Raw genomic sequence first — 22850 nt, 5'->3', positions numbered from 1 at the left:
TAAATATTTGCTGTTGTAATAATCTTGACCTAGCTTGTGAAGTGACAATGAATGTTAAAAAAAACAACAACATATTTTCCTGTTCGACATTTTAGGCCATAGATACCTGACACTTGCGTCAATGAAGCCCCAAATTCCCAATAATCTTGATCATATCTTGTATAGCTAAAGTTAAATCCCGATCGCTGAGTTGTGAATTTTATATGAGGTTGGAATTATTCGATAAAAATTTATTCTTCAAACTTTACTCTCACAAGTTGTAGCCTTGAACTGCCTTGTTCAGTAGTTATAGTACGTATTGGATCAAATCAAACTTCCATGAAAAAGAGCGCACTCAAGGGAAGTTACTCTAGAACATGTAGACAGTCGCGATAAAATCTACGGATTTCGCGTACCAACCCCTGAATAAAGTGCCCCGCCACAGCATGATACGCCCGTCAAATATTGTTCAATATCATAAACAGTTTAGGGTGCAAGAAAATCATGTCAACCTTAATTCAAAGATTTCCATGACTTTTCCATTCCTCATAATATTTTATGTTTATACATTTCCTGTAGTGCAGGCACTAATTATAATAAATTTCTCAACTGGTTGTGATAGACCTTGACAAATGCCCATCTGCAGCCCCCTCCCTCCCCCCCCCCCCTTTCATATTTATTTGATATTTTCAAAAAATTAAAAAAAAATTTCATATTAAACAATATCAAAATAGTCTTAACAATTTAATATATACCAAATTAATTTTGAAAATAAAAGGCTGGCCATCAAATGACATATGCTATAAATTGACAAGCAGTTTTTCTGTCTAATTCCCAAAGGATACGGATAAGAGCTGCTTGATCAGAGATGCTCTAACAGAAATGCTTGAGACAGCTAGCCTTCCTATACATTGAACTAATTAATTATAATCTTCAACTGGATGCATGTCCATTCATTACTCCAAAGGGATGAATGGATCTGCACTATCTGCTTTAAAAGTCTGTATTGTAATAAAAATGCATATATTTATGTCATTCCGTTGAAAACAGATTTTTTTTTAACTTGTTACAAAGATTTACAAAAAGAAACAAAAACTTGTGTAAACTTGATGCAGTATTTTTAATAAGGTTACTGCATGACTCTTAGATTTGTAGGAACTATCTACCATAAAACATTTTTTTTATAAAATACTTGATGATTTCTTTGAGATTTAATGTCAGACTGGTTTTAAGCTGCAGTTCATATTGACAAACAGACAACCCGACATGCTGATTCCAATATCCCCCCCCCCCCCCCCCAAGTATATTATATAATATCAAATTAGTTTATTATACAATATCAAGTTAGTTTTAATTACTTTTCACCAAATACATTTTAAAAGTTAAAAGGCTAGCCACCTAGATTCATCCAAGGCTGATTCTTTTGCCCAATTCCCAGGAGATATAGATAACACCTGCTTGATCAGAGATGCTCTACCAGTTAGTTCCTCACACTAAACTCATTAATTTCTCTCTAATTTGACATGTAATTTTCTGTTATCAAAATTCTCCTTGACCAGTGCTTGATGATTACACCCATGGGAGAGGTGGAATTTCTCTTGTAACATTACATTTGTTATAGATTGCTGTAAAGTATATCATGAAAAAAAATAAGTATTTTCTTGATTTAACATTTTTTTAATAAGGATACTGCAACATTCTTACATTTTTGGGGATTGTGTAATTTAACAGTATAGAGACACAGTTTTTTTTTAAATTTCACTAAATTAAAGGTCACAGTGACCTTGAAATAGGTTGCGACACACCTTCTACCTAAGATGCATAAATTGGCCAAGTTTGATGATTCTAATTCTAATAGTTTTCTAGTTATGAGCCGGACAGGATTTTTCCATATTTGGCCATAGCATCTTAATTAAAGGTCAGAGCGACCTACTTTTAATGCGCGACACACCTTCTACCCAAGAAGTATCAGCTGACAAAGTTTGATAATTCTAGGTCTAATAGTATTAAAGTTATGAGCCGGACACGAAAAAGCTAACAGACGGACGGACGGACGGACGGACATGAAGGCTATAACATAATACGTCCCGTCTTAAGACGGGCGTATAAAAATCCCAATTACGGAAATTTCATAGCCGGCAAAATTTTTCGTACAGGTGGTTAATTTTGCTGGTTGCCAGCTCTTATTGAAAACACTGCAAATTTTAGCAACCAGTACTTTTGGTTTTATTAACCTAATTATCTCCCCTTGTTTAAGGGTCACAACCCTAAGTTTACTATAAACAGGAGCCCTTGGGCCATGGATACACTGTGACAAATTTGACAATAATTGGCCAAGGGGTTCTTGAGTTATGGCCCATATTCTAACAAGAGGCCCATGGGCCACAACGCTCACCTGAGTTACTTTGGCCCTGCTGTTCTTCGCCAGACCCTCCCTCACTTGTAATACTTATTGTGGCCCCACCCTACCCACGGGGGCCATCATTTGAACAAATTAGAATCTACACTACCCCAGGATGACTCCACATATATTTCAGTTTTTCTGGTCCAGTGGTTCTTGAGAAGAAGATTTTTGAAGATTTTGCCTATATATTTTAAACTTTGATTCCCTATTGTGGTCCCACCCTACCCCTGGGGCCATGATTTGAACAATTTAGAATCTACAATACCCCAGGATGCTTCCACATAAGTTTCAGCTTTTCTGGCTCAGTGGTTCTTGAGAAGAAGATTTTTAAAGATTTTGCCTATATATTTCAATGTAAAACTTTGATTCCCTATTGTGGCCCCGCCCTATCCCCGGGGGCCATAATTTGAACAATTTAGAATCTACACTACCCCAGGATGCTTCCATATAAGTTTCAGCTTTTCTGGCCCTGTGGTTCTTGAGAAGAAGATTTTTTAATGACCCTACCCTATTTTTGTCTTCTCTTGATTATCTCCCCTTGTAAAGGGGGTTGGTCCTTCATTTTAAAAATTTAAACTCCCCTTCACCCAAGGATGCTGTGTACCAACTTTGGTTAAATTTGGCTCAGTGGTTCTTGAGAAGAAGATGAAAATATGAAAAGTTTACAGACAGACGGACAGACAGACAGACAGATGATGGACAACTGGTGATCAGAAAAGCTCACTTAAGCTTTCAGCTCAGGTGAGCTAAAAAGTTGACGTACACCGCACAAATGGCCATAGCATTAGCTCTTTGAGCCTTTGGCTCACAAGAGCTAAAAAGATAAAAAAGAATTATGTATCTTAGAGTTGTCTATTTGTAATCAAAGTTATATTAAAATCAGACCAATTTCTTGAGATAAAAAATTGCACTGTTGTAGTGCAAAAAAATTAATGATATTTTACATGTCACTACAATATTCAAGAGAGGGCATGTTGCAAAATTTTGAATTAAATTAGAGGGGTTATGACTGTTTCATCGCTAATTATAGATGATCAATGCAAAAACACAAAGTTGAGAATTACAATGTCATTGAAAGTCTTGGAGAGCACTGAGCTATTAAACAAATATTTCTTCAGACAGGAAAATACCCAAAAGAGACTAAAATGTTTTAAGATGCTTCAGGGATTGTTTATACATATCTAGGACAAAAGTGTTCAAATAGTAGTAGCTTTGTTAATGGAAGGATTAACATTTTTGATGACCCAGTCCATGCGATATCCCAGTACACCGCTTATCGCATGGATGTTGCACCTATGGATTTTGCATTGTTTCAATACCTATTGCTTTACTGTGTAGACATAGATCTTAAGATCTCACTAATATTTGATACCCAACAATAGAAAAAAGTAACATGATTTGCTAGAGTTATTCAATTTTAAAGAGGGAAAAGACATGTAAATGATAAAACTGAAAGGTATTTATAGCTGTGAAAAGCTCAGCAGGTTTGGAATCAGGTTGTCACATCACCTAACATCAAAAAACATCAAATGCCTGCTTCGTGAATTCTTTGACTGCACAGTAAAAGTCATATATTTTCAAAATTGTAGTAAATGGACCTGATTTTTTACATACTAATAAACAAACAAAATATAAGAATTTAATCAGATAAATGTCATTTTTCAAAGTGCACAGTAAATTTTCCGTAAATCAATGTGTCCGCAAACTTTTCTAACAATCCTCTTTCATGTATATGCCCTAAGCACTGAAGTCATTTGAAATATGCATTATGTTAACACTTGTTGTTGTATATGCCAAAATTATGGAACGCCACAGCTGTCTTAAGGGTACAAAATATGCAGCGTAGTGTCAATTTTATATAACATTAAGTCTATCCTTTATATCATTAAGTCAGCTTTACATAATATGTAGTAAAAAATATGCATCATAGTGTCAATTTTATATAACATTAAGTTTATCCTTTATATCATTAAGTCCACTTTATATAATATGTAGTAAAGAAGTTATAATATGTTGTCAAATTAAAATACTATATAGTCTGATGCCTATAACATTAAGTCTATTCTTTATATTAAGTCTACTTTATATAATATGTAGTAAAGATTTTATATCATTACATCCACTTTTTATAATATGTAGTAAAGAATTTATATCATTAAATTTACTTCATATAATATGTAGTACATAATTTATATCATTAAGTCCACTTTATATATTATGTAGTAAAGAATTCATATCATTAAGTTCACTTCATATAATATGTAGTACACAATTTATAGCATTATGTCCACTTTATATAATATGTAGTAAAGAATTTATATCATTACGTCCACTTTTTATAATATGTAGTAAAGAATTTATATCATTAAGTTCACTTCATATAATATATAGTACACAATTTATATCATTAAGTTCACTTCATATAATATATAGTACACAATTTATATCATTAAGTCCACTTTATATATTATGTCGTTGTGTTCCGAATGTGTTCCTTCGGAAATTATCGCGCCAAAACGTTTAAAAGTCAAGATGGATGGCCTGCGGGAATGTCTGGTAGAGCTGGGGATACCTAGCGTGTATCCCAATTTCGAAAGGGAAAACATATCAATTGACATGATAGAGATGCTATCGGACGACGAATTGAAAAGACTTGGGATTGAAACAATCGGATTACGACATAAATTTAAAAAACGTGTGCATGGAAAAATGACGGAACCTTCTAGCAGCGAACGATCGCGCCTGTTTAGTCCTCATAATCGACATAAACCTGGGAAAAAGATGCGCATAAAAGACAAGTTTATCACGATGCATTTTTTATGCCTGGCCCATAGAGGACAAAAATGTGTCCCAAATGCACTGGAAAAAGAAGTCTTGAATAAAGCTGGACTTGGTAAGAAAAAAATTGTTTTAAAAAAAATCAGATGATGAAAATGAATTGGCGGCTAAACTTATTTCGCAAGAATTAAATGAAGATGGGGAAATTGCAGGATTTCCAAAATTAGCTGAGGGGGGTGGCTTTGAATTACTGAGAAGCACCCAGAACTACAGAGAATTAACTTTGATAAACTGCTCATGGTCAGCAAAAGAACTGCAGAAAAATGTTAATCCCCAAGCAACAATATATATAAGGCCAATCCAAAAAAATCTGTCCACTGCCTCTATAGTTAATCCTCATGAGAAGTCTGGTGAATTAAGTTTAGAAGAAAAGTGTGTAACATGTGGGAGGAATTTTTTACTACGGGAACTGAGGAAACACACAGAAACATGTCAGGAAGCTGACACAGTGAATGATGTGCCAACAACAGACATTTTGAATATTAATGTTCTTCCACAGACCATGCAGACTAACACAGCAAGCTCTCAGGAAATGCATGTTGAAGAAGTGGTTATTTTTCAAGACCAGGAATTGTTGTTAGAAAGTACCATAGAAGGTAACCACATCAGCAGCCTCACTGTGCCCGAAGTTTCACCACCATCTGTGCAAAATGTTGAAACTGTTTCAGATGTGTCCAGTAGAATTATTGAGTTTTGTAAAGTACAAAATATTGCAGATCCGGTTGAAATTTTGCACAAAGTTCAGAAAGAAATGGTCACAGGAAGGCCTTTAGAAGTGAATGATGTAACACATAATTCTGAGGGTGATACAAACTTTATTTTAATTGACAGGACCCATCTGTTGGAGACTGGTTTTGATGAAGTCAAAGCCATCAGTGATGTCCGAAAAACTTTAGAAGTACAATTTTATGATGAGGTTGGTTGTGTATTGTGTTGTTGAATGCACTCATTTACCATGTACGGATGTATTTTGAATGATGTATGTTAACGGGGGGGGGGGATGATTTGCATATGAGTTCCTTTATTCTTAGTGCAAAATTTGCATCTAGTCAGCCTTAAGGTACAAATTACTAGTAACTAAACTTTCACATATAAGTAAATTTACTCCTGCTTTATTTTTTGTGAACAGATGACTTCTGGTCACCTTGGGCAACATAATATTAGAAGTATCTTCCTCTTTTAATATCCCCAAAACACCTCCATATTGTCTGCAATCTGCCCACTTGATACCAATTTACACAAAACTGAAGTTTGCTCATTTCAAAATTACATTAACACACCAGGAGTAAAACCTGCAACATCTGTGAGAATGTGTGCATACATGTACCTGTATATATATATTTATTTATTACATTTATTATATATATACATATATTATATTACATATTTATTACATGTACCTGTATATGAATGGGACTTTCTGCAAAAAGATAAGTAATTGTTCATCTTGATATTTCTGTGCATGTATCTCCAAAATGCATCAAAATTGTTAACAAACAGCTAGCTAGTATGCCAAAAAAAAAAATTACAAACCAGATGTAAAATTTGTAAAATTTTACACCCACTGCAGTTCCTGGAGTAAATGAGTGCACATTAACAAAACTAATTACAAGATCACAGAGTAAGACAGAGTTCTTGAAATCTTTCGGTGTTGACAAGACTGATAAAAACAACTAAGGACTGATTACTTTAGGTTCTGTGTCAGTCCAAATGACCGGTAGATGTTGACAGAGCAACTTGCGAAAATCCGACTAAATTTCTTACGAATTCCCTATAACTGACCGATTGTAATCTGTTAAACGCTTTTCTGTATCTCGTAATGACTTCTTCAATGAACGCAAGTGCCAAACTATGATTGATAAATGTTAAGAAGAAAATTGACCCCCACGAGAATTCAATAAAAATTGTTATACGATATAATCAAATCGGCATGAAATGTACAGTGTGTATTGACGCAGGGTGCAAAATGTATTGATTATAAAATTCAAATACAGTTTTCATCTTTTTATTGATTTTTTTTTTTGGACTGATAGAAATCTGTCTGGACTGACAAACTTCACCTTGCAGTCAGTCCAAATGACTGACAGCGGAAAAAAGATTTCAAGAACTCTGGTAAGGTAACTGTTTTAGAGACCAACACTATTGATTATATATATAATATATATATGAAGTTTGAATTTGCCATGTTCAGAAACAGTGTACATATCATAAGTCTTGATACAGACAGATGGATTTATGCTCTCAGTAAACGGGATACAGTAAAACAACATGCTTATAGCGAACATGCTTGCAATGAAATGATGCTTATAGGGAAGTGGTTTTCATTCCCCTTGACTTAAAATATATTGTAAACTTAACAGATATATATAACGAATTATGCTTATAATGAAGCAAAATCGTCCATTCCTGGCACTTCGTTATAAGCATTTTTTACTGTATATAAAAACCAAGTTAACCAAACCTACCTACTTTTTTTTCTGTATATTGCTAGATAATTTTTTTTGGTTGGCCTAATTTTTCTATGCACTATGAGATTAATACAAGTGTTTACCTAACCATCTGTACATGTACATAAAATGATTAAATTACATGTAGATAGTGCATACTGTATAAATGTATTGGTACAAATTTATATAAGTACATTTGATTGATGTAATGAAATGCAATATGTTACTTTTTGTTGCAGACAGCTGTAGATTATGGCGGTCCCAGGAAGGAGTTTTTCCGCTTAATATTACAGGCAATCAAGGAGAAGTATTTTGACAGTGGACTTAGGGAATTACTTTATGAAGATTATGAAGTTGTTGGAAAAACTTCTGGTTTGTATTATAAAATTTGATTCTCAGTGTACTTTGTAATCATCATCTGTGATACTTTTTTTTATGAAGGATTTTAGTTATGATAGTTGCTATAGCTAAAAGCTGTGTCAGGCAATTTACCATCAGCCAATTAAAAGTTCATACTTGCACATATATTCTTCACAATTACATGTACCATATATATCGGATTTTGAATTTGAACCTAAATTTAAATTTTTTTATGCCCCCGACATAAAATTTGATATATGGATATGTCATAGGAAAATGCAGGTAAAGTTCAAATTTGGTCAAGGTCCGATGATTTTTGACAGAGTTATCCTTCTTGAACTTCAGAAAAAAACTTTTGTGCAAACAAATTTGAAACTAAATATGGCATTTGAAATTTTGTCTGCCTACGGGGGCATTCGTGGTGTTACGACAAATGTAGTTTAACAAAACAGCTTTGCACAGGGGAGTTCATTTACATGGGACAATTCTAATTTCTTAGAAATTAACTCAGAACAAATTATCTTGATGAAATTCAAACTGATTCCCAAAAGGAAGAGTGGTGGCAAACCAGAGGGAAATCTTCATAATAGGTTGTACACATTTCACAATTATGTTTTATATAATATGATTATGATATAGGATGTAGTGGAAGACCTTTGAAGTTAAAATGCAAGTGTGTGATAATTGTATTGCTGTATTTCAGCTTTAAGTATTCTACAAAATGGCAAAATTCCAACTTTCCTGGAGCCAGAGGTAATCCAGAAGATATTTTCTGATTCCACAGATCATCCATGCATCACAAGTTTGAGACAAGGACTTGAGACTTTGGGATTGTATACAGTAATTTTTTATGCTCCGCCATGAATATGGCTGGGGCACATAGTGTTTGTCATGTCTGTCTTCCGTCCTTCTTTCCTTCCGTCTGTCCTTCCGTCACACTTTGCATTTAGCTCTGTTCAAAGCTCAGTTTCAAAGAAACTATCCAAGATATCTTTATCAAACTCATATGTTAATACATACTGATGTAAGCTATTCAACTGCATCAATATTTTTTGACCTTGACCTTTCCTTTGACCTTGACCTCACTTTTCTCAGTTTGTGTTGAACTCAGTTTTAAAGAAAACATTCATAATATTTTTATCAAACTTCATATGCTAATACATACTGATGTAACCTTTTCAACTGCATCAACATTTTTCAACCTTGACCTTTCTTTAAACCTTAACTTCATTTATTTTAAATTAGTATTTAGCTCAGTTTTAAATAAACCATTCAAAATATTTTTATCAAACTCAAATATGCTGATACATATTTGTGAGAAGTATTCAACTGCATCAAAACATTTGACCTTGAACTTTCCTGTGACCTTGACCTCACTTTTCTTAGATTTGTATTTTGCTTAATTTAAAAGTAACCATTTAAGATATATTTATGTAAGTTTATGCACTTATAATTTGACAAGAATTTATCATCTATATCCAACTTTTTAGATTTCAATTTCAATTTTAAAGAAACTATTCAAGATATTCTCTTCAAATTTCATACACTAAAACAAATTTTCATGTTGCATTACTAATATATCCTTGGCACATTCATGTCCTATGGACATATTTCTAGTTTTTTAATAAGTTTGGTTTTTGAAAAAAATATATTTAGTAGTAGCAAACTTTTATTCCATGACTAATAGTCTAATTAATATAAAATTAGTTCCTGTAAGTAATGATTTCTAGTTTTGAATGTTTTACGGTTATACATGTAGTATTCATACAATGTAATTATTTAGTTTCAATTAATATTCTAAGACTAGACAATTGACAGAAAAGAACAAACTTATTTTACAGGCAGTATAACATAGAAACCATCAATGTTTTGGTATTAGATAAATGCATAGAATGTGGCACTACATGTTTATACATATACTAATTAAGGAGAAGAATAATATTGCAAGAAATTTAATCCACCAGCAAAATATCAAAACTTTCTCTCAAACAGTTGAAAGTTTTTGCAATAAATAGTTAGGCCAAAATGCTACATTCCAGGGGCATAATAATTGATAACCAATGCCAATGTAGCCATTGGTGCTAAAGTGGCACCACATACATGTGTGTGTACATCCACTAAGTATTAACTCCTATAACTCTTCAGATAATCTTTGCATTTTCATACAGCCAATCAATCCAAAAAAAATATGGTATACTGTATATATCCAGTTAAAACTAGATAAAACTAATATGCCAACTGCACAGTGAAGGACACTTTCATTTATATAACAGTTATATAACATACCAATAATAAACATTATAACTTTTGCTAACTTTATATATAAATAATGATATAAGAATGTACATGTATAAACAATATAATGCATTCTTTGTTGTTTCAGAAGAATGTAAAGTATTGCCCATGATTCAATATCTGAATATTTTAATAAGTGTATTTGAATATATTCAAATATTTGATTAAAAAAGTCCTGATTTTTTATACACCAAAAGTCCTGATTTTTTTTATACCAAAAGTCCTGATTTTTTTTATACCAAAAGTCCTGATTTTTTTTTTTTTTTTTGTACACCCTCTACTTTACCCTCACAGTACACTACAGTACTGTGTGAAAAAAGTTGACCCATTACAATATTACCACATTGGGGCATACATGTTTCTAAAACATTTTTTCTTGTCTTTTGAGAAATGTTGAAGTTTAAACATGTTAAACATCCTGTTCAAGATTGATTATAATAGTAACTCCCCAAAAACATGTTTAATCTGTTGTATATTTTTTTTCAGATTGGTATGCAGCTGCCAAGTTTTCTTTACCTTTTCCAAAAACATTCTATACCATTGACATTCAGGATGCTTACAACGTTTTTGAAACCTCAGTTTTCATTAGAGGGTAGCAACAACATTGAAGTGGAGAAGAAAGTTTATGCAGCATTTGTCCGTTATTTAAGAGAAGTTGCAAGTAAGATTTCAAGTCTGTAAAATTGTTTTAAATTAGAAATTCATAAATTAGTGCTAGGCACATAAACTTGATATATATTAGATTCTCATCCTGATTTGCATTAAACATAAGGGTGCAGAGGTGGGTGTATTTTATTTTTCATTTTTAAAAATTATTTTTATACCCCCGTATTGAAGATTCGGGGGTATATAGTATTTGACCTGTCCATCTGTCTGTATGTTTATCCGCAAAAACTTTAACATTGCTTATAATATTTGATTGGTTGGAGCTATGGCTCTCATATTTCACATGTGTATTCCTTGTGACAAGGTCTTTTCTTTGGGTACCAACATATTTGACCTTTTGACCTTGAACTTGGAGTTTGACCCAATAATTTACCCAACTTTAACCTTGTACATAACTTTTGAACAGTTGGTGCTAGGACTTCCATACTTCTTACGTGTATTTACTGTGATAAGACCTTTCAAATGATATACATATTTTTGACCTTTTGACCTTTACCTTGAAGTTTGACCCACTTGAAAAAAACTAACATTGAACATAACTTTTGAACAGTTAGTACAAGGGCCTTCATATTTCAGAGGCGTATTTCATGTGACAAGGCCTTCCTTTGAATACCAACAATTTTGACCTTGGACTTTGATCTATTTTTGAAAAAAAATAACCTTGGCCATAACTTTTGAACAGTTGGTGCTAGTTCTTTAATATTTCACATATATATTTTTTATGACAAGGTCTTCCCCTAGGTACCTTGAATTTGACCCTTTGACCTTGGAGTATGCCCCACATTTTAAAAACTTTAACCTTTGTCATAACTTCTTTTTTTGTTATTGCTTGGGCTTTCATTTTTAGCTCTACTGGTCAGAGACCAGAAGAGCTTATGCGATAGTAATGTGTCCGTCGTCCGTCCGTCTGTCTGTCTGTCTGTCCGTCCGTCTGTAAACAATTTTTCAAAATGCTACTCCTCCTACAGTTTTGGTCTGATTTCAATATAACTTGGCACACAAGTAGACTACACTAAGATACATGATTCTGTGTATCGGTTTTTGATTTCGATGAACGGTGTTGCCATGGTTACTAAAAATAGAAATTTCTGTGAAAAACATTCAAAATGCTACTCCTCCTACAGTTTTGATCTGATTTCAATATAGCTTGGCACACAAGTAGACTATACTAAGATGCATAATTCTGTGTATCGGTTTTTGATTTCGATGAACGGTGTTGCCATGGTTACTAAAAATAGAAATTTCTGTGAAAAACATTCAAAATGCTACTCCTCCTACAGTTTTGATCTGATTTCAATATAACTTGGCACACAAGTAGACTATACTAAGATGCATAATTCTGTGTATCGGTTTTTGATTTCGATGAACGGTGTTGCCATGGTTACTAAAAATAGAGATTTCTGTGAAAAACATTCAAAATGCTACTCCTCCTACAGTTTTGATCTGATTTCAATATAACTTGGCACACAAGTAGACTATACTAAGATGCATAATTCTGTGTATCAGTTTTTGATTTTGATGAACGATGTTGCCATGGTTACTAAAAATAGAAATTTCTGTGAAATACTTTCAAAATGCTACTCCTCCTACAGTTTTGGTCTGATTTCAATATAACTTGGCACACAAGTAGACTACACTAAGATACATAATTCTGCATATCAGTTTTTGATTTTGATGAACGGTGTTGCCATGGTTACTAAAAATAGAAATTTCTGTGAAAAACATTCAAAATGTTACTCCTCCTACAGTTTTGATCTGATTTCAATATAACTTGGCACACAAGTAGACTATACTAAGATGCATAATTCTGTGTATCGGTTTTTGATTTCGATGAACGATGTTGCCATGGTTACTAAATATAGAAATGTCTGTGAAATACTTTCAAAATGCTACTCCTCCTACAGTTTTTATCTGATTTCAATATAACTTGGCATACAAGTAGACTATAATAAGATACATAATTCTGTTTATCGGTTTTTTGATTTCAATGAACGATGTTGCCATGGTAACTAAAAATAGAAATTTCTGTGAAATACTTTCAAAATGCTACTCCTCTTACAGTTTTGGTCTGATTTCAATATAACTTGGCAAACAAGTAGACTACACTAAGATACATAATTCTGTGTATCGGTTTTTGATTTCGATGAACATTGTTGCCATGGTTACTAAAAATAGAAATTTCCTTGAAATACCTTCAAAATGCTACCCCTACAGTTTTGGTCTGATTTTAGTATTACTTAGCATACAAGTAGACTACAGAGATACATAATTGGTGTTATTGTTTTTTGATTTTGTTGAATGATGTTGCCATGGTTACTTAAATCAAAATTTCAGTAAAATTGTTTTAAAAGGCTACTCCTCCTACAGTTTTAGTCTGATATAATAATAAATCTTGCCAAAAAGAGACTAAACCAAGGATCATTATTCTATTTATTGCTGTTGCAAAGTTTCAAGTCCAAGTGCTACTTTTATCTTCCTTTATAAATACAACCAGTAGAGCTACAGTCTCATCAGAGACTTCTGGTTCACAGGTATATTCATTGAGAATAAGCCCTTTCTTTGGGTAACAAAATTTTTCACCCCTTGACCTTTGAGTTTGACTTGCATTTGAAAAACTTCAACCTTCACCAAAGCTGTCATCAGTGTTTCACAAACACATCTTGTGGTTTTTTTTTTTTTTTTTTGCGATAGTCCAATTTTTGCTTTCTTTACAAGCAGTTTAAATAGATTGCAAAATAATAAACTTGCATGAAATTGTCCCCATGCAGGTGTTTACCACATAGACTACATAGATAACTCTGATAAACCACTGGGAGAATTGCAAAAGAAAGGACTACACAAATAAAGAATAATGGTGTATTGGAAAATTCTGCAAAAATTTGCAACACGCAGGAAAAAAACCTCTTGAACAATATTATATTCTGTGGAGTGAATAAAATTTGATTTTAATTTTTCTATGAGCAACAATATACAAGAAAGTAAAATCCAATTGTTGTAATTTTATTTTTTGCAGGTGGTCGAAGAGAACATTTATCCATTGCTAATATTTTACAATTTGTAACTGGAGCTGATGAGGAGCCAGTTCTAGGGTTTCAAATACCACCTACTATTCAGTTTCCAGAAGTGATTAACTCCTTAATTCTAACAGCGAACACATGCATCAACTCCCTCCAACTCCCACGACCAAAGCCAAGCATAGATACAAATCTTCCTGAAGATAAAGAGCTTTTTGCATTGTATGATTACGCATTTTTAAATTCTTATTATGGTTTGCGGTAATTTTTTAGCCAATTTTTATTGCAAGTCATTCATTATTACCTTGCAAACACATCTAGTTTTGGTCTGGTATATGTATGTGACCTGTCCATCTTCTGTAAGCTTAATTTTTTATCTAAAGCATACATCTGATTTTTTTTTTTTAATTTGTCTCAAACTTTGTAAAAATATTATCTATATGAACATGTTCAAATGACATTTTCAGATCATTTAAGGTCAAGCAATCTGAAGGGGTTTTTTGGTTTCCTTTTTAAATTTCCAACTTGTGTCTTGGCTCTAGCTTTGTACAAATGTATAATGTGATTATAGGAAGCACTACATTTTTCAACCAGAGGCATTTTGTAAAGGTCAAGGGGTTGATAATGATATACACTGTACTTTAGCAAAACCATACCATTGTTAGTAATGTTGAGATTGTAGAAGTCCTTAATTTTCAATTTACAATATATACTTTATGTTAGGTACATGTATTTCTAATGCTTAACCAGAATTTGTATGTCAAGTGAAGAGCTCACAATTCGTTGTTATGTAAACAAGGTTTGAATGACTGCTATGTTTTTAGTTTACAAATACATAGCTGAAATGAAAAATCACATTTTAAACAAAATGACCATTGACATGAAAATTAATATTATTAAGAGCCCTCTATACACTGCACGCTAGAGAGTTCTGATTTTGTGGTATTTTTGTGCAGATAGAGTGATCTGCCCTTTGATCAAGAATAAAATAAATTGAAAAGTACAGTTTATTACTTAATTTGTGATCAAATCAAGCATTCATACCACTTTAATAGGTCAAGATGAATAGATAGAACACTTCATTTGCAGGTATTTTGCCCACTTATGTAAACAACAGTGATTTATGTTCATCAGTACTTCATTGTCTTTGAACATTTTTCCTGGGGGTAAATGCAAGGCACCCTATGTTGAAAATGTAATAGATAAGCTCAATACTTACACCTTTACACACTGTTATTTTCTCAATGTCCAAAAAATATTTTCCGCTAGTGTATAGAGGGTCCTTTAGTCACAGGTTATTTTGGGGGGGGGGGGGTGCCTCATTTTACATGTATTATGCTATATTTAGCTAGATAGCCTCGTTTTCAGTTTAAGGTCAGTAGCCATTATGGCCTCAAGGCATTCATTTCAAAAAAACTAGTCATACTGACATATGATGTTTTAGCAAGTTTGACATGATATTCTATGTATGCCTCCATAAACCTTATGATGCTGGTGTATGACATAATCATGTAACATGTGATATCCATATTATGTCTATAGGCATACTTTTAAGTTTCAGACCTCCTAGTCATGCAGACTTGTGAAAATTTATCATATTTTACATATGATATCCCAATTTATCTCTGTTTCTAGTTATGTCAGATTGAAGCTTAATTATGTCGTACATGTGATGTTTTATACAGTCCTGAATTTCCTGTACTTGTTTTCATGCAGTATTCTTGGTTCATATTTCATACAAATTAATAAATAAAATTATTTCAGCAATCTTACCCCATGTTTTTTGAGGGAAATATCCATTTATACATAGACTTGGTGTCAACTTTCTTGTTTATTTTTCATATCATTATACATCATGTGTAAATTACTGTTAAGTTATTCTCATCAAATTTTTGAGGTCTGTTTTGCCTGTCAATTAACAGCATTGTTTCTGTGTACTGTGCCTGTACATGTAAATATATTAATATGGGTCTCTTGGTCAGGCTGTTCGTCATTCTGTCTATAACATTATCCCTGCTAGTTTGCATTGAAAGTTTACTAGATGACTCCTTATGACTCAATGAAGAGCGCTATTGATTTTTTGGTCAAAATTCAAAAATCAAGGCCATAAATCCATATACTGGGGGTATGAAATGGTTTCCAAGTGATATATAGTTTCCTTTGAGTTTTTAAATGAAACTTAAGATAATGTCTCTATAACTTGTAGAAGAGCTTTATTAATTTTGAGGCTAAAAGATCTCAAGTCAAGGTCACAAATTCATGAATGCATTAACTAAAATTTCTTTGGTTTTTGACTCAGAAATAGCAGCAATGAAATCCCAGCACTAGCCTCCACCATGTAATTACATAAAGTCTTATGTTTTTAAAAGTAGGGAAAGGGGCATAAATTGTAAAATTCATATCCCTCCATGGGGGTGTAAATTTGGGGTAAAAACTAAAAAAAATTATGCAATTTTTAAAAATCTTTTTGTCTACTTCTGGACATCTAGCAGACACAAACTGATTTATGATGAGTAAAGAAGCTTCTACCAAAATTACGAAATTTATGATCCCCTGGATCAGGGGGTTCTGGTGTTAGGGCTGGGCCATTTTGATCATACATGTCTATTGGAAAATTTAATACATTGGTAATTCTTTAAAAAATCTTCTCAACTTGTGGAGGTCTAGCAGGTAAACTGATTAAATAGTTAGGATGAGCAAGGTAGTCTATACCAAAATTGAGAAATTCATAGCCACCGTTTATGGGTTCTGATGCTGGGGGGGTTATTTGGTGAAAATGCATTTATATTTTTAATATGTTCGCATGTTAAGAAAACTATTGGAGTATGGGACAACATATTACAAATATGAGGCATATCATCTTACACTTGCCCCCACTTCTGTTTTTGCTCACCTGAGCCAAAGGCTCAAGTGAGCTTTTCTGATCAAAATTTGTCCACTGTCTGTCGTCTTCCTCATAAACTTTTAAAATTTTCATCTTCCTCTCAAGAACCACTGGGCCAATTTCAACCAAACTTGCCACAAAGTATCCTTGGGTAAAGGGAATTCAAGTTTGTTCAAAAGAAAGGACACACCTGCTTCCAAGGGGAAGTAATTAAGATTTCATAAAAAATAATGGCATCATTTAAAAATCTTCTTCTCAAGAACCACTATGCTTGTAAATATGAAACTTACGTGGAATCATTGTGAGGTAACGTAGATTCAAATTTGTTCAAATCATGACCCCTGGGGATAGGGTGGGGTCACAATGGGAGATCAAAGTTTTACATAGGAATACATAGGAAAAATCTTTAAAAATCTCCTTCTTGAGAACAGCAAAGCTGTGATTGGTCATATTTATACTTTTCAGTACTGAACTCATTAATTTCCTGCTTTTTCCCAGCCAAAGTGCTCAGGTGAGCGATGTGTCCCAAGGGTCTCTTGCCATTAATTGTTTAATAACTTGAATACTCTTTAGATACCTTCATTAACCTAGTAATTTTTATTCATGCATGATTACAATTTGATAATGCACAGGACAGTGCCTCTTCGGATTATCATAAGTTAATCCTCCTCCCCCATGACCCTACCCAATGTTTCACAAATTTTACAATATCTTGAATACTCAGTAGTGTTTAGATCATTTATCTCTCTATCCATGCATCATAACCAATGAAATACTACGTAGGACAGTAGTGTAATTATTGAATTGCATTTCTATGGATTCTTATACTCGGGTGACTTTTAAGGACAATAGGCTTTTTGTTCTGGACGCAATGTATGCCGCAAACATGGTACATATTAGATTGTTCTGTTCAAAAGTTTTATTTTATGTTAAAATACATCAGATAATGTATTCAGGTGAAAATTAATGTATTTAATAAGTTCTTTATTATGATTATGCTCATGACCATTTTTTTTTAACACAGCAATGCATGCACAAATTAATTTCAAACCACTGAATTGTCTTTGAGAATGAATAAAATGTCAGAAAATTTATTGTTGTGTTTTGTACTGTGGATATTTGCATTGAAGGTTCATTGAATATGGTTAATTTTATTGATGATTCTTTATGATTTGAAGAGACTTCATGTACATATCTATCTCAAAATTTGTTAAGTTCCCTGCTCTTTGCACTTCATTATCAAGCTGCTCTTTACATCCTGCAGTGATGATACCACTAGACACAGACGAAATAATTGGTCTCTCGTCTTCATCATTATTGTCAGCTTCCAGAACAAAGCCTTCTGTTCCATAATTGACATCAACAAAATCTATACCTGTAGGATTTTGAAGTTGTCCTGCATCCCATAAACCACTTGGGGATGATTTTGTTGTTCTCATTCTGTGTGTAGCCCAGGCCTTTTCCCAGATTTTCAGCTTTTCGTTTATTTGTGGAACAAATGTATAATGGAGAGCTGCAATATGCAGATTGTCCAGTGGATCTAATATCCCGTTGTCCTCCATGTGATAGAATAATTTGTAAAAAAAAGGAAAGAACACCGGTATAAACGTCTCTCCACAGACGTTCAATTCTCTGATTGTGAACACTTTTACCTGTTAGCATGCTTCCTTTACCTGACCCTCTGTTAGAGATCATGTAATCTGCAATAGCTGAATTTTCCAAACCTTTGTCCGAACGCACTCTAACTGGTAATCCAAAACGAGAAACGCCATCATGAAAGCATTCTAAAAGTGTATCTGCTTTATTATTGTCCAGACATCTCAAGTAAATAACCATACGACTAAAACCATCAATGCCCCCTGCGATGACTAAATGCCAACGAATTAGTTTATGGTTGGTATCTACATGCCAAAGATGGTTAGGCCCTTTCACATCATACACCCTACGCCTTAAACGACCTTTTCTTCTGTCCTTTACACCCATTGCGTTGACACGATGTAGGCTTTCTCTAAGTCTCCATCGCTGTACATTAACACATTTTTGTTTCAGTATTTGACTTAAAATGTTCTCTCCACAATGCGGAAAACTTTCAGATGCATTCGTTACATGTTCGTCTAGTTCATCATCGCCCATCTCTGAAAAACTTTGTTTTGATATTCCAAATTTTCGCATTCTGCGATATACAGTACTCTCAGATATAGAAAGTAGTCTGGAAATTTCTGTTATAGTAAACCCATCATTAATCAGGTTTTGCATTATACTTCCTGGTATTACAAATTCTGCTGGACCACAACCAGTATGCTCCCGCTCAGGTGTCTGAAAACCGTAGGTGATGCATTCATTTCGGAGTTTAACCATATCCACTTTGTTGCAAATTCCTAGACATAGCATTTCTTGGGACGACAATAACCCCACAATATCAGGAGAAATATTTTGCTCTTGGAAACTCACTAAATGGTCTTCCATACCCAATCTTCTCAGAATTTCGTCCATTTCGTCAAAACTAGCCTTTTACTGATATCCAAATAAACATATTTGCAATTTTAGCACAATTTATCTATATGTTACCTGAAAGTGACTAAACAAAACGTATTTGACCATCCTATTATTGTAACAGTGCATGATATATACAAATAACTTACTGTATTGTACGAAAACGGCTTTATGATATAGTTTTGACAATGTTACATGAGCTTTTGGCTGCATGTTATATGTATAAATGTATGTATTATTTTAATTTGACTGCATAATAAAGCTTCTGTACTACATATTATATAAAGTGGACTTAATGATATAAAGGATAGACTTAATGTTATGTAAAATTGACACTATGATGGATATTTTTTACTACATATTATATAAAGTGGACTTAATGATAAAAGAATAGACTACATAATATATAAAGTGGACTTAATGATATAAATTCTGTACTACATGTTATATAAAGTGGACTTAATGATATTAATTCTGTACTACATATTATATAATGTGGACTTAATGATATAAATTCTGTACTACATGTTATATAAAGTGGACTTAATGCTATAAATTGTGTACTTTATGTTATATAAAGTGGACTTAATGATATAAATTCTGTACTACATGTTATATAAAGTGGACTTAATGATATTAATTCTGTACTACATGTTGTATAATGTGGACTTAATGATATTAATTCTGTACTACATATTATATAATGTGGACTTAATGATATAAAGAATAGACTTAATGTTATGTAAAATTGACGCTATGATGCATATTTTGTACCCTTAAGACAGCTATGGCGTTCCATACAAAATAGCAGTTCTCTCTAAGTTATTTTGTAAAAATACATATATTACAAGTTCTTAATGTATTAAGGCCTGATGTGTCCATAATCCTAGATGGAAGGACTTTTATCCTTGTGTGACTGTTTAAATTTCACTATGCTGCTTATTCTTTGTCATCTCCAAACAGATGCTCTTCTGGCAAATATGGTCATGCTTGGTATCAAATTTCAGTTATCAGATGGCAGTCACACCTATCCAAAAGAAATTGAAATTTCTCATTTAAAATAAAAAAAAACTGTACAACTTATAAATGATAAATAGCAATGTTAATTTTACTCGGACAGTCAGAGGCTTTAGTCAAATGAAAGTCGTTAACTCGTTGAAATTTAAATTAATTTTTCATGTCATTTTTTCATGTCATTTTCCTTTTTGTCTTTAAGAGACTGCTAGCCTGTACAATATTTAAACTACGTTATAACCATTATACAACAAATTATTGAATCATTAACATTTATGTAGTAATAAATATATGTATCAAATGTATTTGATTTCAAATATAATATTTACTGCCAGTGTTTTTTTTTTCAGTACTTTGGGACTGGGAGCTGGGGCCCTCTGAGGCTGGGGCCCTCAGAATTGGGAATTTCAGCATCAATTAGGCTAAATTGGGAATCTCCCAGAAACCCCAATCACTTAAAAAGCATTGTCAAAAAGCTTTGTCTTTGTTTTAAATTAACAAACAATTGTTATAACTAATAAAGACTATTCTTGGTATGAATTATCTAATTACTTGCATCAAGAACAATAGTGGTATGAATTATCTAATTATGAAGAAATCCAAGTGGCAGAGGATAGTTTTTTTTAATGCCAAACATGTGCCGAGGGGGTACACATATACATGCGATCCATAAGAACATGTACATGGGGACAGTTTTCCAGGGGCTAATTAATTACACTTCATATGCTCATGGCTCACAAATTATGTCAACAAATTACATGTAATCTGCCCATTAGAGTGCACATGTACCAAAAATGCACCTGGGGACTCCCCATATTTTGGCTTGTTTTTCCAAGATTTGGGCCTCAGTCGCACCCATACAACCCACCCCCAGGCCCGAGCGAGCAGGATAAAACACCCAGTAGTCTGTAAATCAATGCATGCCCTAATGAAAATTCACCAATTGATATGGGGCCTGGTTCACCTTCCTTCTGAGATACACACCTTCTTCTAAGGCCTACTGCTTTTCAGCTGAATTTCCTCTTCAACTGACCACGTGTCTTAGTTTCGCATTTACAACTCTCTAAATGATAAGCATCATAGTGACACCTACATGTTGCACATCACTTTTTTCAGCAAGCACTCTGCTACACTGCAAATGTGTCCCATAATTATTCTAATCATTTTTCTACATAAAATATCACATCAAACAGGGGATATCTCAGTTTTTTAAGAAATTTGACCGGGTCTTTAGTACGAAACTATCCCCTGCCACCTTTAACTTTCAAAGTTTGCTTTTCAATTAAAACAACTTTCCATATTTAGAAAGTTCAATCAATTCTGAGTAAAAATATACTAAATATGTCTTATTTCAATGAAAAATAAAAAGGTTAGAGGCAAATAAGTGACACCACCAATTGACGGTCAACCACCTTAACCCCATATTCTTTGTGTTACTTCAAAAATGACCAACTCCTACTATCCAAAAGAAACTATTTCTTATCAAAACAGTGTTTAATGGTAACTTTGATCAATTTCAAATGCAGCTACATATAAAAAATCAATAAGAATTGCATGCCTTGATGAAATGTACTCACATGTAACAAATACTCTCCTATTTTTGATGTTTTGAGAAATCCCATTTTACCTCTTAATTGCTAGAATTTATACATCTATAGCTTGTTTGCAAAAAGAAAACCTAATCTGTTTTTCAGGATATTTATTGTGATATACAAAAACCCCTCTTGCATCAAAGGTTCAAGAAGAAGTGTCCTGGAAATTGCAGTTATCTACCCTACCCCTCCAACCATTACCTGATTCTATTGAAAATTTACTGTGGAAATCTGATTTTCCTGTCAGACTGTCCTTTTTCTGAGTATATTACATTCAATTTCAACATATCTGAATGATCAAATACATGCATTTGATTCCCCTGAATATTTAAAGTGATCATCCTGTCCTTACTTGGCATTTGTGAGTAAATTTCAGGTGCTTAGTAGAATCCAATAATTACATGAAAATGTACATATTTTTTTTTATTAAACATGCAAAAAGATCATCTGTTTTAATTTAAAGAAAAATATACAATCTATAAGAAAATAATGAAAAGTTTAAGTTCTATCACATTATGGAAGACAAATGAGGGGGAAAATGAAGGGTGGGGGGGGTTATTTTTTTTATGTAATCATCAATAGTAAAATGGGTCTAATTTGAAAAAAAATTAAAGCACAGCAATCTTTGAATAGATGTGGTTCTGTGAACTGATACTTTTGCATACTGAGTCAGACTCATTCTTTCTTTCAAAATAATGACATTTAGTGAAATACATGTTTTCCCAAGATTTGGGCCTCAGTCGCACCCATACAGACCCACCCCCAGGCCCGAGCGAGCAGGATAAAACACCCAGTAGTCTGTAAATCAATGCATGCCCTAATGAAAATTCACCAATTGATATGGGGCCTGGTTCACCTTCCTTC

General features: G+C 33.2%; 2 protein-coding genes and 1 long non-coding RNA gene across 3 annotated transcripts in view; 1 reads left to right on the top strand and 2 right to left on the bottom strand.

Moving 5' to 3' along the window:
• LOC133179583 (uncharacterized) overlaps positions 1-22850 on the bottom strand; it is a 121146-nt gene that overhangs the window by 92656 nt on the left and 5640 nt on the right. The gene's annotated exons all lie outside the window — the stretch shown is intronic.
• On the top strand, positions 5408-14356 carry LOC133180021 (uncharacterized). The gene is made up of 5 exons (XM_061314641.1): positions 5408-6137; positions 7908-8040; positions 8732-8868; positions 10810-10984; positions 14003-14356. Exons 1-5 carry the CDS (start codon positions 5724-5726, stop codon positions 14266-14268), a joined length of 1125 nt encoding a protein of 374 aa, XP_061170625.1. The 5' UTR covers positions 5408-5723; the 3' UTR covers positions 14269-14356.
• LOC133180022 (uncharacterized) lies at positions 11825-13084 on the bottom strand. The gene is made up of 2 exons (XR_009720243.1): positions 13040-13084; positions 11825-11945 (listed from the first exon to the last, which is right to left on the bottom strand). It is a non-coding gene; the product is annotated as an uncharacterized LOC133180022 (long non-coding RNA).

The sequence above is a fragment of the Saccostrea echinata genome, unplaced genomic scaffold (genome assembly GCF_033153115.1).
Source record: "Saccostrea echinata isolate AGI-Se365-2 ecotype Australia unplaced genomic scaffold, CSIRO_AGI_Sech_v1 ptg000005l, whole genome shotgun sequence".
Taxonomy (NCBI): Eukaryota; Metazoa; Mollusca; class Bivalvia; order Ostreida; family Ostreidae; genus Saccostrea; species Saccostrea echinata.
Note: the sequence above shows the minus strand (reverse complement) of the source record. Positions and strands in the feature narration are given on the sequence as shown.

What these genes read in the sequence shown, in the direction of transcription:
- LOC133180021 (XM_061314641.1), top strand. Translation starts at nt 5,724, where the DNA reads ATGCAGACTAACACAGCAAGCTCTCAGGAAATGCATGTTGAAGAAGTG. An exon ending in AAGTACAATTTTATGATGAG is followed by an intron (nt 6,138 to 7,907) that starts GTTGGTTGTGTA and finishes TTTTTGTTGCAG; the next exon opens with ACAGCTGTAGATTATGGCGG. An exon ending in TTATTTAAGAGAAGTTGCAA is followed by an intron (nt 10,985 to 14,002) that starts GTAAGATTTCAA and finishes TATTTTTTGCAG; the next exon opens with GTGGTCGAAGAGAACATTTA.